This window comes from Rhynchophorus ferrugineus, unplaced genomic scaffold (genome assembly GCF_030347505.1).
Source record: "Rhynchophorus ferrugineus isolate W39M unplaced genomic scaffold, kcgeb_rfMv2 rfM17, whole genome shotgun sequence".
Classification (NCBI taxonomy): domain Eukaryota; kingdom Metazoa; phylum Arthropoda; class Insecta; order Coleoptera; family Curculionidae; genus Rhynchophorus; species Rhynchophorus ferrugineus.
The window spans coordinates 388,599-401,247 of NW_027472596.1; the positions used below are offsets into that span (position 1 = coordinate 388,599).

General features: G+C 32.7%; 1 protein-coding gene across 1 annotated transcript in view; it reads left to right on the forward strand.

The window, feature by feature from the left end:
• The first annotated feature begins 457 nt into the window (after positions 1–457).
• LOC143205784 (uncharacterized) overlaps positions 458–12,649 on the forward strand; it is a 55,561-nt gene continuing 43,369 nt past the window's right edge. Inside the window, exons 1-2 of the mRNA XM_076418817.1 lie at positions 458–1,037; positions 1,119–2,136. Of these exons, the coding sequence (XP_076274932.1) occupies positions 1,666–2,136 (471 nt within the window). The 5' untranslated portion in view covers positions 458–1,037; positions 1,119–1,665. The remainder of the gene's footprint in view (positions 1,038–1,118; positions 2,137–12,649) is intronic.

The window sequence follows — 12,649 nt, forward strand, 5'->3', positions numbered from 1 at the left end:
CAGGCCCCAAAAAAAAAATAGACGGTCTCTTCTTCTCAGGTAGCAAATGAAATTAAACCTACATTTGACTCTCAATATTTGTAATATTGTTAAATCGCTGAAATGTTAAACTAAAAAGCCTTCTTTTTAAGTAAAAACGAGCGTCAAAAATAAACCTTTATAAGAAGCCATATGATACGCTTTAATATTTAAACAAATAAATGCCCAATATTAAATCAGAGCAATACCGAATATCGCCATTTCTTTTAATAAACGCTTATCTAGCTGTACCATGCAGTATTGCCAAAAATGGCAAGCGCTATATATTGTACTAAATAGTGTTGGATATATAAATAATTGGATGGATACACCTGACGATGTATATATGGTTGCATAAGCAGATATTAAGCAGTTGCGCTACGGCGCATGTTCGTACTAATGCCATCCGGATAGGATGAAGATCCCGCCATCTTCATTCATTCTGTGTTGGGGCTTTGGCCGATATATTTGTCGAAATAAATAGAGAGTGACTCAGTTGAATCTAGTGTTTTAATTGCCCAATCACCTTCACCAAATGTATTCTACAAAATCGGTTCTAACAAATCAGAAGTGGGATAAAGAACAACGCGTGCACAGTGATTTATAGTGATTGTTTAAAATTGTGTTTAGTAGGTAAACGACGCAAACTAGAATCCATGAGGCTAACAAGGTAATACAAATGAATATTATTAAAATACTATTGTCTTAGATCAATCGCCACAAGGGCACTTTGATTATTAATTAGTAATTAGCCAATAACACGAAGATAACATAATGTAAACAAACATCGGCGCATACCCAAGCCATAAAATGGCGCCGAAATGGATGAAATGTAAACAAAGGATGCAGGTATGAATTTAAAACATTTTAATTACACTGCAGCATGAAAAGGGAACTTTCCTTAAATTCTGAAAAAGAAATGTTGAATAAAAAAATTCAGCGGGGTGAATTAGTTCTAAGTAATAGGAGACGCAAATTGATTGTCCGCCCCTGAGCAAAATGGCACAGGACCGGATCTGGTAAAATATTTTTTTATTTATTTTTTTTTTACAAGCGACAACGTTTTCAAATGCAACAGACGTACTTTCTATTTGTTACAGGGAGTAGATACATTTGAAAATTATATTTTTTCTGATTCATCTGTGATTTTTCCCACAAGGGTTCTGTTGCGAATCGATAGACATGACAATGAGGTACACCAGCAAGTCGACATGATGTGGAACAGCGAATTAGCTGTCTACATAGAAATCAATAAACTGTGATACAACAACTCGCAACTAGCAGGCCACAGACATGGTGAACTACACAAGTTTGCTATAGTGAAAGACATCACCAGGTATACCAACAAGATTGAAGCCACCTAGCAGTCCTGCATGATGAGAGACAGGAAGGGGTACACCAAAAGGACGGGCGCCAACTAGACCTGCATCATGAGAGACAGTACGGGGTACACCAACGAGGGGGGTGCCACTGGAAGTTCACCACGAGTTCGCAGACTTCGTATCAGATATGTAAACAATATCGACGTCAATCTGGGGAGCCATGACAAACGATCCGCCAACCTGGGTGTTCCACGACATGAGTCTTGCCAACCTAGGGGCCGCAACATGCGATCCACCTAATTGAAGGGTCCCGTCCCGCCAGCCTATGGGACCGCAACAAATATGTCGCCCACTTGGCGAATCCATACAAGAGTCCAACCAATTTGGGGAGTTCGCTACATGCATACCAATAATCCAATGGTTCACGACATTCACGACGCCTGCCAGACGAGCATGCCGCCTACCTGGGAGTCTACAATCAGCGTGCAGCTTCTTCGAGGGGCCCACAACAAGCATATCGCCTACACGACGCGCGTGCCGTCTACCTGGGTCCTGCAATCACCGTGCAGGCTATTCAAGGGCCCTGCAACCTGCTTGCCGCCTACCTGACGGTTGCACAGCAGGTGTTAACGTCAACACGAGAAATCCACAACAAGCCGCCTACCAACTTGGGGGCCACGACGAGCGTTCCTTCAGCATAGAAGGTCCACAACGAGCTGCCTACCAACTTGGGGGGGTCCACAACGAGCCTGGGGTCCACAACGAGCGTTTCTCTTACCGAGAAGGTCCACAACGAGTGTTCCTTCAACCTAGAAGGTACAAAACGAGCTGCCCACTAATATGGGGGCCCACAGCGAACTGCCTACCAACCAAGGGGGTCCTCAACGAGCTGCCCACCAACCGGTGGATCCACAATGAGCGTTCCGTCAATCAAGAAGGTCCACAATGAGCGTCCCACCAACCTGGGGGCCACAAAGGGCAGTCCATTAAACAGGGGCCACGCAGCAGACGTGCAGCCAACCAAGTGTGCCACACGTACGAACCACCAACATTGTGGAGCCATTGCAGACTAGCTACCAAGCCAAGAGACCACTACAGAATCATCAAGCACGGTGACACAACGAGAAAGCTTGCAGCAAGTATCATCCGCTGTTATGCAAAATTTACATGGACACAAGAAAAGAAGGAACCAACAGCATTCACACAGAAGCAGACCTATTGGAAGAATATTTTTGAAGATCTTCTCACGGTAAACAGCAAATTAATCCACAGTAAACTTTGTAAGATGCAGATAGGGGCAAGGTAACCATTGTTATTAAATCAGCCAAAATTAGTATATAATAACAAAAAAATTAGGAATCGAGATATGTTTAACATCCAAGATTACTATTTTAAATTCCATGTTAAAATTAGAAACAATAGACTTTAGTAATTTTATACAAGATCTAAGTAATTTTCAATCAACACACATACCAATTATGACGATTCAATTTAAAAACAAACATAATTCATTAAAATACATAATAAATAGGATAATCTAATTGGTAGCTAAATAATTTCAACAAAATTATGTAATAAAGTTATAGGATAAATTATGTTAAATCATAATGATTTAGTACAAGTAAATTTAATACATTCTGAGAATTTTAAAATAAACCTTCAAAGAAGAGATTTTTAACCATCAGACAAAAGAAATGTTATAAATTGCAAAATTATAAAGTTTTCAGACAGCATTGTACTGCTGTAATAACATTCTTGACAAAATTTTGAAGTTGATTTATTCTAATTCAAAGCTAGGGTTGACAACAGATCATATCAATGTGTGAATAGTTTGAATAAATGAATACAAATAAAAGCTTTAAATGGATAGTTTAGTTCAGAAAGTTTAAAATACTTCGGCATTAAATTCGAAATGGTAGCCTAATTTAGTAATAATCTTGAATAGGACCATTGATATTGAAAATACAGCAATTGTATAGTTTTTATTTTGTTACAAATATATAAAATAGTAATATTATGCAGCTATTTCAAATGAATCAAAATAAGCAATAATAACTGTAATAGGCATTACATTACATATACTTTGTAGAGGATATTTAAAGCCAGGAAAAAACCTTCGTTTCCTAATTCGGCTGTTTTCATTAATATCCGTTTTTTTTAATTTATAGGTTTTAATACATTCTGGTTTGATCATTTTGACATCTGACAGAAGAGAGTGTAATTATAAGATTACTTCTGTTTGTGGAATTTTATAATATACCTAGAGTTATGGATAAATTAAAAGTAACTGATGTGTGCAGATTGTGTCCTAGTTCTGAGCAGTTTCTGAATATATTTGATAATCAACAATCGCATAAAAGTGACACTGCAAAAATAATATTTATCACAACGGGAATAAACGTAAGTGCGAAACCATCTTACAATGTTACATTATTTAAGCTTATTTACTAATACATCTTTCTACTGTCTCCAGGTTACCTCAAATTTTAATACCATAAAAGTCATCTAATAAAAAATCCATTTAAAAAATAATTTTACTCTGTCAAGTCCGTAAAAATATTGTATTATATACATGAATGTTGTTTTAATTTCGTTTTCGATATTGTTTTGCTTTAGGTTTTAAAAAACATATGTCATAATTTACAGTTTTCATTCCAATCATTACAGTATATATGTGCTAAAGTATTGACATAAACTAGTTTTGCTGAAAAACTATATTAAAAATTAAAATCAAAACTATATCTGTAATGATAACTTACTTATGTTATCCAAGTAAAATATTAATTGCTTAGCCATTTTTAATATGTATTCAATTTTTACCATTTTTTCACAATTTTTAATATATAAGTTCATTTTAAACTCAAATTGTGTTTTTCCTTATATTACCTCGACAAAGAATGAAATAATTGGGGCACCATGTTGCCAGTAAAATGTCTTAGAGAAGTAAATATTTATACTATTAAATGTCGTTGCTACGATTTTGTAGGAAATATTTTTACCACGTTGCAACTGCACTGAATATTCGCATGGGAACTATGACTAAACTTCTTCAAAATGTAGAAATATAATATGTGATTTATTGAAAAGAAAGCGTTAATACATGCAGCGTACGAGAAAACAAGTTCAAATTACAAAAATACATAAAAGGGGTGTGTAGTTTCTCGATATACATAATTTTACAAATTTTTTTACAGGGCAAAATGTTAGTTTGAGAAGTATGTATAGAAAACCATACATGTCAGTCAGTAGAAATAGAAAGTAATGGTAGAAAGTAGTTCATACACTGTTAGGACATAGGTCTGAAATGGTGAAAAGATCTAAATAAATTATTTTTTTTATGAAAACAATTTTTAAATGCATTTAATAGGATTAATTAATATTTGGTTTTCAATTTCAATCTATATAGGTGAGGCATGATTTTAAATTTAAAAGTTTTAAATTCGCCTCTCTAATGTCAATATGCTAACCTAAGAATATAAAGTCAACAAAGGTTGAGGAAAAGAGGCATCTCTAGATTATGTAACTGAAGAATAAGGTTGTATACTGTTACGTCATCTTAACGTTTTATTGATTGACTTGAATGCTGACCCAGATAGTGAACATTTAGCAAGGTAGATTGATAAGAACGGAAACAATTAAAGGTGGGTATATATTTAATATACGATACTGAATTTTTAATATTATTTGAATTTGAATTAATAATTTAATTGAAATTTAATTTGAATATATAGTCTATCCAACGTAGGAAACTACGTCATATCAATTTATGTCAAAACGGCTCAATGATGCCACATCAACTCTGAATTTTCATTTATTTTATCATTATAGTATATCTAAGGCATATATTATCAAATAACTTAAACTACTCTACAACACAACTTCTTACAACTATATTAATTATATACGCATCTTTACTTGTTTTCACTCTCACTACACAGTTTTGAAAATTGTCAGTGTTGAATCACAATCACAATCAATTATCATTATTTATTATATTCTTTTAAAACCAATATTTCTACTAGACCTACTCGTGGGTTATCTTTACACCATTTAAATCCTAAATAACCTAACAGTGTACGAGGGGATGTTATATATGCCTAAAAGACTATATTTCATAGCTCTAAACTATTTATGGATACTTTTCAGACCGTTTCCTCTGAAATAATTAAATTAAATTAAATTATTGAAAAAATACTCACTGGTTTCTTCCATTTCACATATTTGATATCTTACTATTAGTTGATTAGCTAATGTAGGTGTGGTCTTGACCAATTTCGTTCGAGGGAAGTTTCTTCCCAGAGAATCTAAGAGTATATCGCTGATTATTGTAATACTGTGTATATACTAATCAGAGGCTCTGCCACGCGCTAAAAATACCATTATCACGAATTTTGCTGACAAGAGGGGCCCCTTTATCTCGTTGCTGTCCAAAGTAATTGATTCGACACGCAATATGTTCTGTCTAGCTTCAGTATTTTCAATCAGAGTAATAATAAGAGGATAGATTACCCCACAACATCTCCAGATCTGGCGCATGCGCCTCTCCTGCATTTAATAAACCATAGAAAAGAATAAACTATATTGTTTTCCTTTTCTAATTCGGACGGATTATGACCGTTCTTTTCGATCGATCATTTCGATGATTCGATTAGATCAAAACAACAAAAAATCTAGAATATTTGGATTTTGTGTTACATTAATAATTCTATAGTAATAATAATTAAATTGTTGTGTTATTCTTGGTGGGCTAACATAAATTCGTTATAAAATATGGAAGAACAATGGTAAGAGCAGAATGTAAGGCTAATTTTTAAAATTTATAAAACCTAAACAGCATCTATTTTATTTATAGCGGGAATTTTAACTACCATATTTATGACACATCACTTTCAACAACCTGTAATAGGTATCGCCATCGAGACGAAAATGATTCTTGTTGTGATGGAACTAATCAAGTCATTAATGAGCTTTGTCAATTAGGATTAAGAATAATAGCAAAAACTGTAGTAACTAGTAATAATTAAACACAACATATTTCAGTAATGATTTAAATTTTATTTGAAGAATGTGAAATTCAGAGAATCAGAAAAGAAGACCTTAGACAGCATTTTACTAATATATGAGAACAGTGTATATAGATACTTTGAAATAATTAAACTTGATAACAGAAGTAGACCTGGATCAAAAAAACAATATATAACAGTATCAACAACAAGCTAATGATCTAATGGCAAGGAAAATACAATACATTATTATGTAAGTGTATAGGTAAATTAATTATTATTTTGTAAATATAATGATGTATTGACTGAGATGTCCTTCAGCTTTAAAGTACGATCATGCATTCGTTTTAGGCTACCAAATGTACAATATGCTAATCGAGAGCTTGAGGTATTCAATTAATTAACACGGTTTGTGGATCAAGAAGAGTAGAGATAATATTTGAAGAATTTTAGGACAATTTTACTGCTTTCATATGTAGTGGTGGCTTTTTGTTTAGTTCTAAGTATATTGGCTGTGTTTGATCTAAACAATTTTCGCCTTTTTTGTGATAATGTTTATTTACTTGGTTCTTTGAGTTCTTGTTAATTGTTCAAATATTTAACATTATTTAAATGTGGTGTTTTTATAAAAATAGAAATGCATATAGAAATTATTTTTATTATTTAATTTTACTCAATAATTTTTTAAACAAAATGTGTAATTTCAAAAATTTTCAATGTTTATTTTCGTCCTTACATAATTTTAAAATTATATTATATAAAGTTTCAATATTAAATTAATTATTCATTATATTTATATATTTTTATTTATAAAAACACAATGACGATGTGTACTATGGTGTTTTTATAAAAGTACGATAGCAGGATATATATTTATTATATTTTTATTATCTCGTTTTATTCAATAATTTTTTAAATAAAATATGTTATTTCTTAAGTGATAACATTTCTATTTACTTCCTGAACCTTATTTACCTTTAATAATACCTTTCATAACAATATTTTTAATTCGTTCGATTCGTTTGTTTTTACGAGATGTGGAGCTTTGATTATTTATCCGTTATTCAATATAATTCAAATAAAATTAATAGTAGGTTTAGGTATTAGACAGAGACAACTAAAGATAAACATATAATTTTATTATATAATCTAGGATAGATATTTCTATTATTTTTAAAAATTTGAAAATTAATTTTATTAGTGTTTTTTTTCTTGTATTAATACACATCAAGGCGATTACGGATTTAATTAATCAATTCCTAAATTAATACAAAATTACTTAGAATTAAGAGTATCACTTATACACCACACAAGTTGTCCAGCTGTATTGGATCCACATTTCTATGATCCAGTAACCTTAACTATGAACATTGGTAATTAATAGAAGTACTTTATTTTGGCAGCGTTGGATTACCAGTTAGTTAGATGTTTAGTGCAAACTCATATTTCCATTCCTTAGGTGCGAATTGGCTTAAGGATTGACTGATACTAATCTCTTTGATTATCGATCAAGTTCAGAGTATTTTTCTACTAGTCAATACAGTTGCTTGAGTTTGATTATGATTTGGTCAGCTTTTAGCACAACGTGATGTTTCTAGTTTAACCATCATCAATATGGATGCCGAGGCACTTAGTTGACTCTCCTTGTAAAATCGGGAATCCATCAGATGATAATTAGATCAAACTGTGTTTTCCCAGTTTTTAGTATATTTGTAGATATTGTTGGTTACCACTTATGGTTTTTCTATATTAATGCGATATATATATAATATATATATATATATATATTTGTATATATAGATATATATATAGATATTTGTAGATATTGTTGGTTACCACTTATGGTTTTTCTATATTAATGCGATATATATATATATATATATATATATATATATATATATATATATATATATATATATATTCTGACATCCTGCGCGTTGTCTAGTAGTTATATTGCTTCGACTTTAGTATTACTCAATAATCTTCATTCATGTTTTAAGACGAAATCTTGAATAACTTTGCAAATCCACTTGATTGCCAGGTCATCGTGCAGTTCTTCGTTAGATAAGCAGCGTAGGTATTGGTGATTAATAGAAGAATTGTGCCTTAACTGCATTGAATGACTAGTTGATTAGAATTTTTAGTACAGCCCTGTATTTGCAGCCCATAGGACCAAATTGGCTTTATGATTGTTTGATAAATCACTTTGATTTTCGATAAAGTTGAGAGTATTTTCCGACTAACCAATATAGTTGTTTTATTTTGGTTGTAATGTGTTTGGCTTTTTGTATAATATGATGTTTCCAACTTAGTCTAGAGTCAGGTTGGATGCCGAAGAATTTAGCTGATTTTTCTTGAGGAATCGGGCATCCACTGAGTTATAAAATTAAGTTTTTATAATTTCGCCATAATGCAAAATTAACATGAACAAGTTCGGAGGATTAAGTTGAATTTTTCAATCTTTCGTCCATTTGTAGATTTTGTTGACTGCTATTTGTACCTTTCCTACTACTCTAGGCAGAGATATGTCGTTTGCCATAATAATTGTGTCATCTTCAAATGTTCCAGGTAGTGTCTCTTTTGTTGTTGGGATATTAGTTGTGTAGAACCAATACAGGAGAGTTTCTAAGACACTACCTTGTAGAACTTCAACCTAAATAGTTTTAAATATCGAGAACGTCATTTCGTGCGAGGCTCTAAATTTTCTGCCGAAAAGATATGACTACAGCAATTGACAATTATTACTCGGTAACAATTTGCTCATCTAATAGATTTATCTTAATTGCAAACCCGATCAAAGGCTTGTGAGAGATCCAGGAATATTGCAGAGCAGTATTTTTATTGCAACGCATCATATACAACACCTAATAGAGCGAGAAATCAAATTAAATTAAAAATATAATTCTACAATATTAAATAAATTGCTGAAAAGAGGAAAATGCGAAAAACCTGCCAACCAAATCAAAATCTCAAAGAGAAAAGAAGGAGAATAGAAAAAAACGAGAGAAAATTCGACAAGGCCACAAAAGAGCTGAAAGAGTTAATAAATAAAGAACAATAACAATTCAAGGAACATAAGACTATTTAGAAAACTTTACGCCAACTGATGCAATGGAATATACTCTCTGCAAGGTAACAAAAATATTAAAAAACATCATCAACACAATCCGCCCATTAAGATAAAGCAGAACATTTCTCTAAGCACGTAAAAACCCATTTATTCTGTACCCGTCTGAAATATCCGCAACAGAAGAAAATAACATAGTTGACTTTCTTAACACTCAGTTTCAAATGGACCTGTCACATGAGAAATTTACTGTTAAGGAAGTAAAACAAACAATAGTTAAAGAAATCAAGGATAAAAAAGCTGCCGGTTTTGACCTAAAACTCATTATGATTCTTAACCCTGGGAAAAAATCAGAAGACTTCTCCTCTTATCCTATAAGACTGTTACATGTTATCTCAATACTTTTCGAGAAACTATACAATAAGCAAATCAAAGTGATAGCAAAGGAGATAAATATAATTTCAGACCATCAATTTGGTTTCCGTAATAAACAGAACAAATACATAGATTAATTAACAAAATTAACAAAAACTTAAACGATATAAGATATTGCTCTGCCTCATTTCTTGATATTTCTCAGGCCTTCGATAATGTGTGGCACACTGAACTGCACGTTAAATTGAAAAGCTTTTGCCCCATACGCACTTTCAACCACTAAAGTCGTACCTCACACAAAGATCCAATATCAGCCACCAAAAAACCTCCAACTTCACCTTAACAAAATCGAATTGTGGTTAAACGTGGCATATTCAAGCAAATGATACAAAGTCTACCCATATGATATTCACCCTTTTTATCATTTGCGTTCCATGTTGTACTTCTTAAATACGAAGTACTCATTTTGGTTTTTCTTTTGCTTATTTTGGGTAGTTTTCTCCAATCTACACAATTTTTTCACATTGTCTGCTTACTCACTGAATTTCTGTCTCATTTCAGTCCAGAATACTTTGCGCAATTTCATCATGTCTGTGATAGTTGGCTGGTGAGGCCGCACCTTCGTGTGGTTTTATACTTATTTGTTTATCATTTAATATTTTGGTGGCGTTTATATCTTTGACCCATGGTCTTGCGATTTCTTGGGATTTTTAAGTTCAACGGCAGATGTCGTTTCAGAGCTTTGTCAATTTGTCTTAATCACTGTTCTGCTGTAGTTTTCTGTGGATGGAGTTCTTTAATTTATATAATTGACAAGGTCACCTTTTTTGATGTATTACACGCATGCTGTTACGCCATTGCGTTGTTCTCTGCTCTGAGTTGTGTGATGTTTACCGGCACATTTCACATACCTTGATACCCTACTGAAGAAATATTTAGTATGTCCAAGCTGTTGAGAGTTTCGATATTGTGATATATTATTGTTTTTCTTCGGAGGTTCCACGTTTATCCTACAGTCTATTAAATAATTTGTATCATGTATATTTTTATTATTTTCATTTTGTATCATGTCTACGTAGAACAACGGAATAGTTTTAATTTTTCATTTTAAACATTCACATTATTTATCTATTTTCCAATAGGTGTGACGGTCGCCACTTCGTGGCATTTATTATCGTCTTGATTTGTTGTGGACGGTAATCCTCTAATGACGACCTTGTGACAATTATCACTTTTGTTTTGATAAGTGTGGTATTCGAGTTTATTGAATGAATTATTTTTCCTCATATCATTGATGCATTTTTATATTCCTTTAATCCGTTTCGTTATAAGGGTTACGATAATATCATCGTTCAACTGCACTCGGTTAGTAGCTATTACCTTTATTTGTGATCTAAATAAATTAGAATTGCCAATATTGCTTACCTTGATGCGAAGGGGCAGAGGAATTTTGTCTTCTTGCTTCTTTTTGACTTTTTACATATTTTGCGATCGGCGATTCTTCCTATTTTTATCCTTCTTGTTTCTTACTTTGATCAAATCGGACTGTTCCCCTACTTCTAATACTAGTTCACCTTAATCAGTATAGTATTCTTCTACATAATTAGTAGCCCTTTTTGGTGTATCTTCCGTGTGACTTTGCAGTTACAAACGGATAGCAGCCATATCCTTAGTTAATTGCAACAGTTGTTGGTTCATACACTCGTTATTCGTCCAACCTTATATATTATATCCCATTATAGCCCAACCTTGTTCTATATGCATAGAAGCTAAATCAGCCAGGAGTATTTTCTACAGTAAGGAGAGGAGAACAAGTGCAATCGTAGAGCTAATTTATTCGGATATTTGTGGACCAATAAACCAAATATCTGAAGAAGGAGGAAGATATTTTCAGACAATACTAGATGTTTTGTTCCATTTTACCAGAATAAAAATCCTGATGAATAAAAATGAAGCTCAAGAGAATTTGAAATAATACATTAATGAACAATAGTTAATTAACAATACAGCATGGAGTAAAAGAAAAAAAGGGGATTCGTTTATAATATAAAATAACCCATTTACCGCAAAGTATTGGAAACGTGAAATAGGACATTATTAAATATGATTAAAACAAAAATATTTGAGTCAGGGATTTCAAAATATATGTGGAGAGAAGTACGTTATTATTCTGTAGTTTAATATTCAGTATAGGGACTAAATTGGAGACCAACCGCAGCATTGCCAAGAGGAAAAACACCATTAGGAATATGGCACCGGTGAAATGATCTATATAAACGTAAAATCTTTGAATGCCGAGCATGGTACACTATCTCACCCAAAGGCAACAAACTAGACCCAAAACCAAGAAAAGCTGTTATGATGGGCTATACAGGAGGAGGATAAAGATCGAGGCTAACTGAAAAACAAATGATTATAATGTCACGACACGCATGGTTTGATGAAAGCACATTATATAGAGCGAGCATAGAAAATTTCGAAGAAGAATCTGTGAGTAAACCGATGCAGGCAGTTTTGCAAAAGGACGAAGGAATCAAAAATGGGAGTGATGATGAAAAAAGCTTTCAAGAGCAGATAACAGACAGTAATGATCAACCTTATGAAAATGAACCTTTCTTGTCTAAATTGGTGGAAACCAATTCTAGAAGAAAAACCTGGACACCAAGGAATCTAGACGACTATGAGCCTATTGTTTGCTTACTTCAAGAGAAAAGACACCAAACCAACAGTTGAAGGTGATACGTTTTCATTAAAACAAGTTAACGATAAGAGTATGTTAAATAAAATAATGCATCAAGAACCTGATTATTTAGCTTGATCCGAAGATGACGACGAAGAAAACCCTAAGCAAAAATATTTAAAAT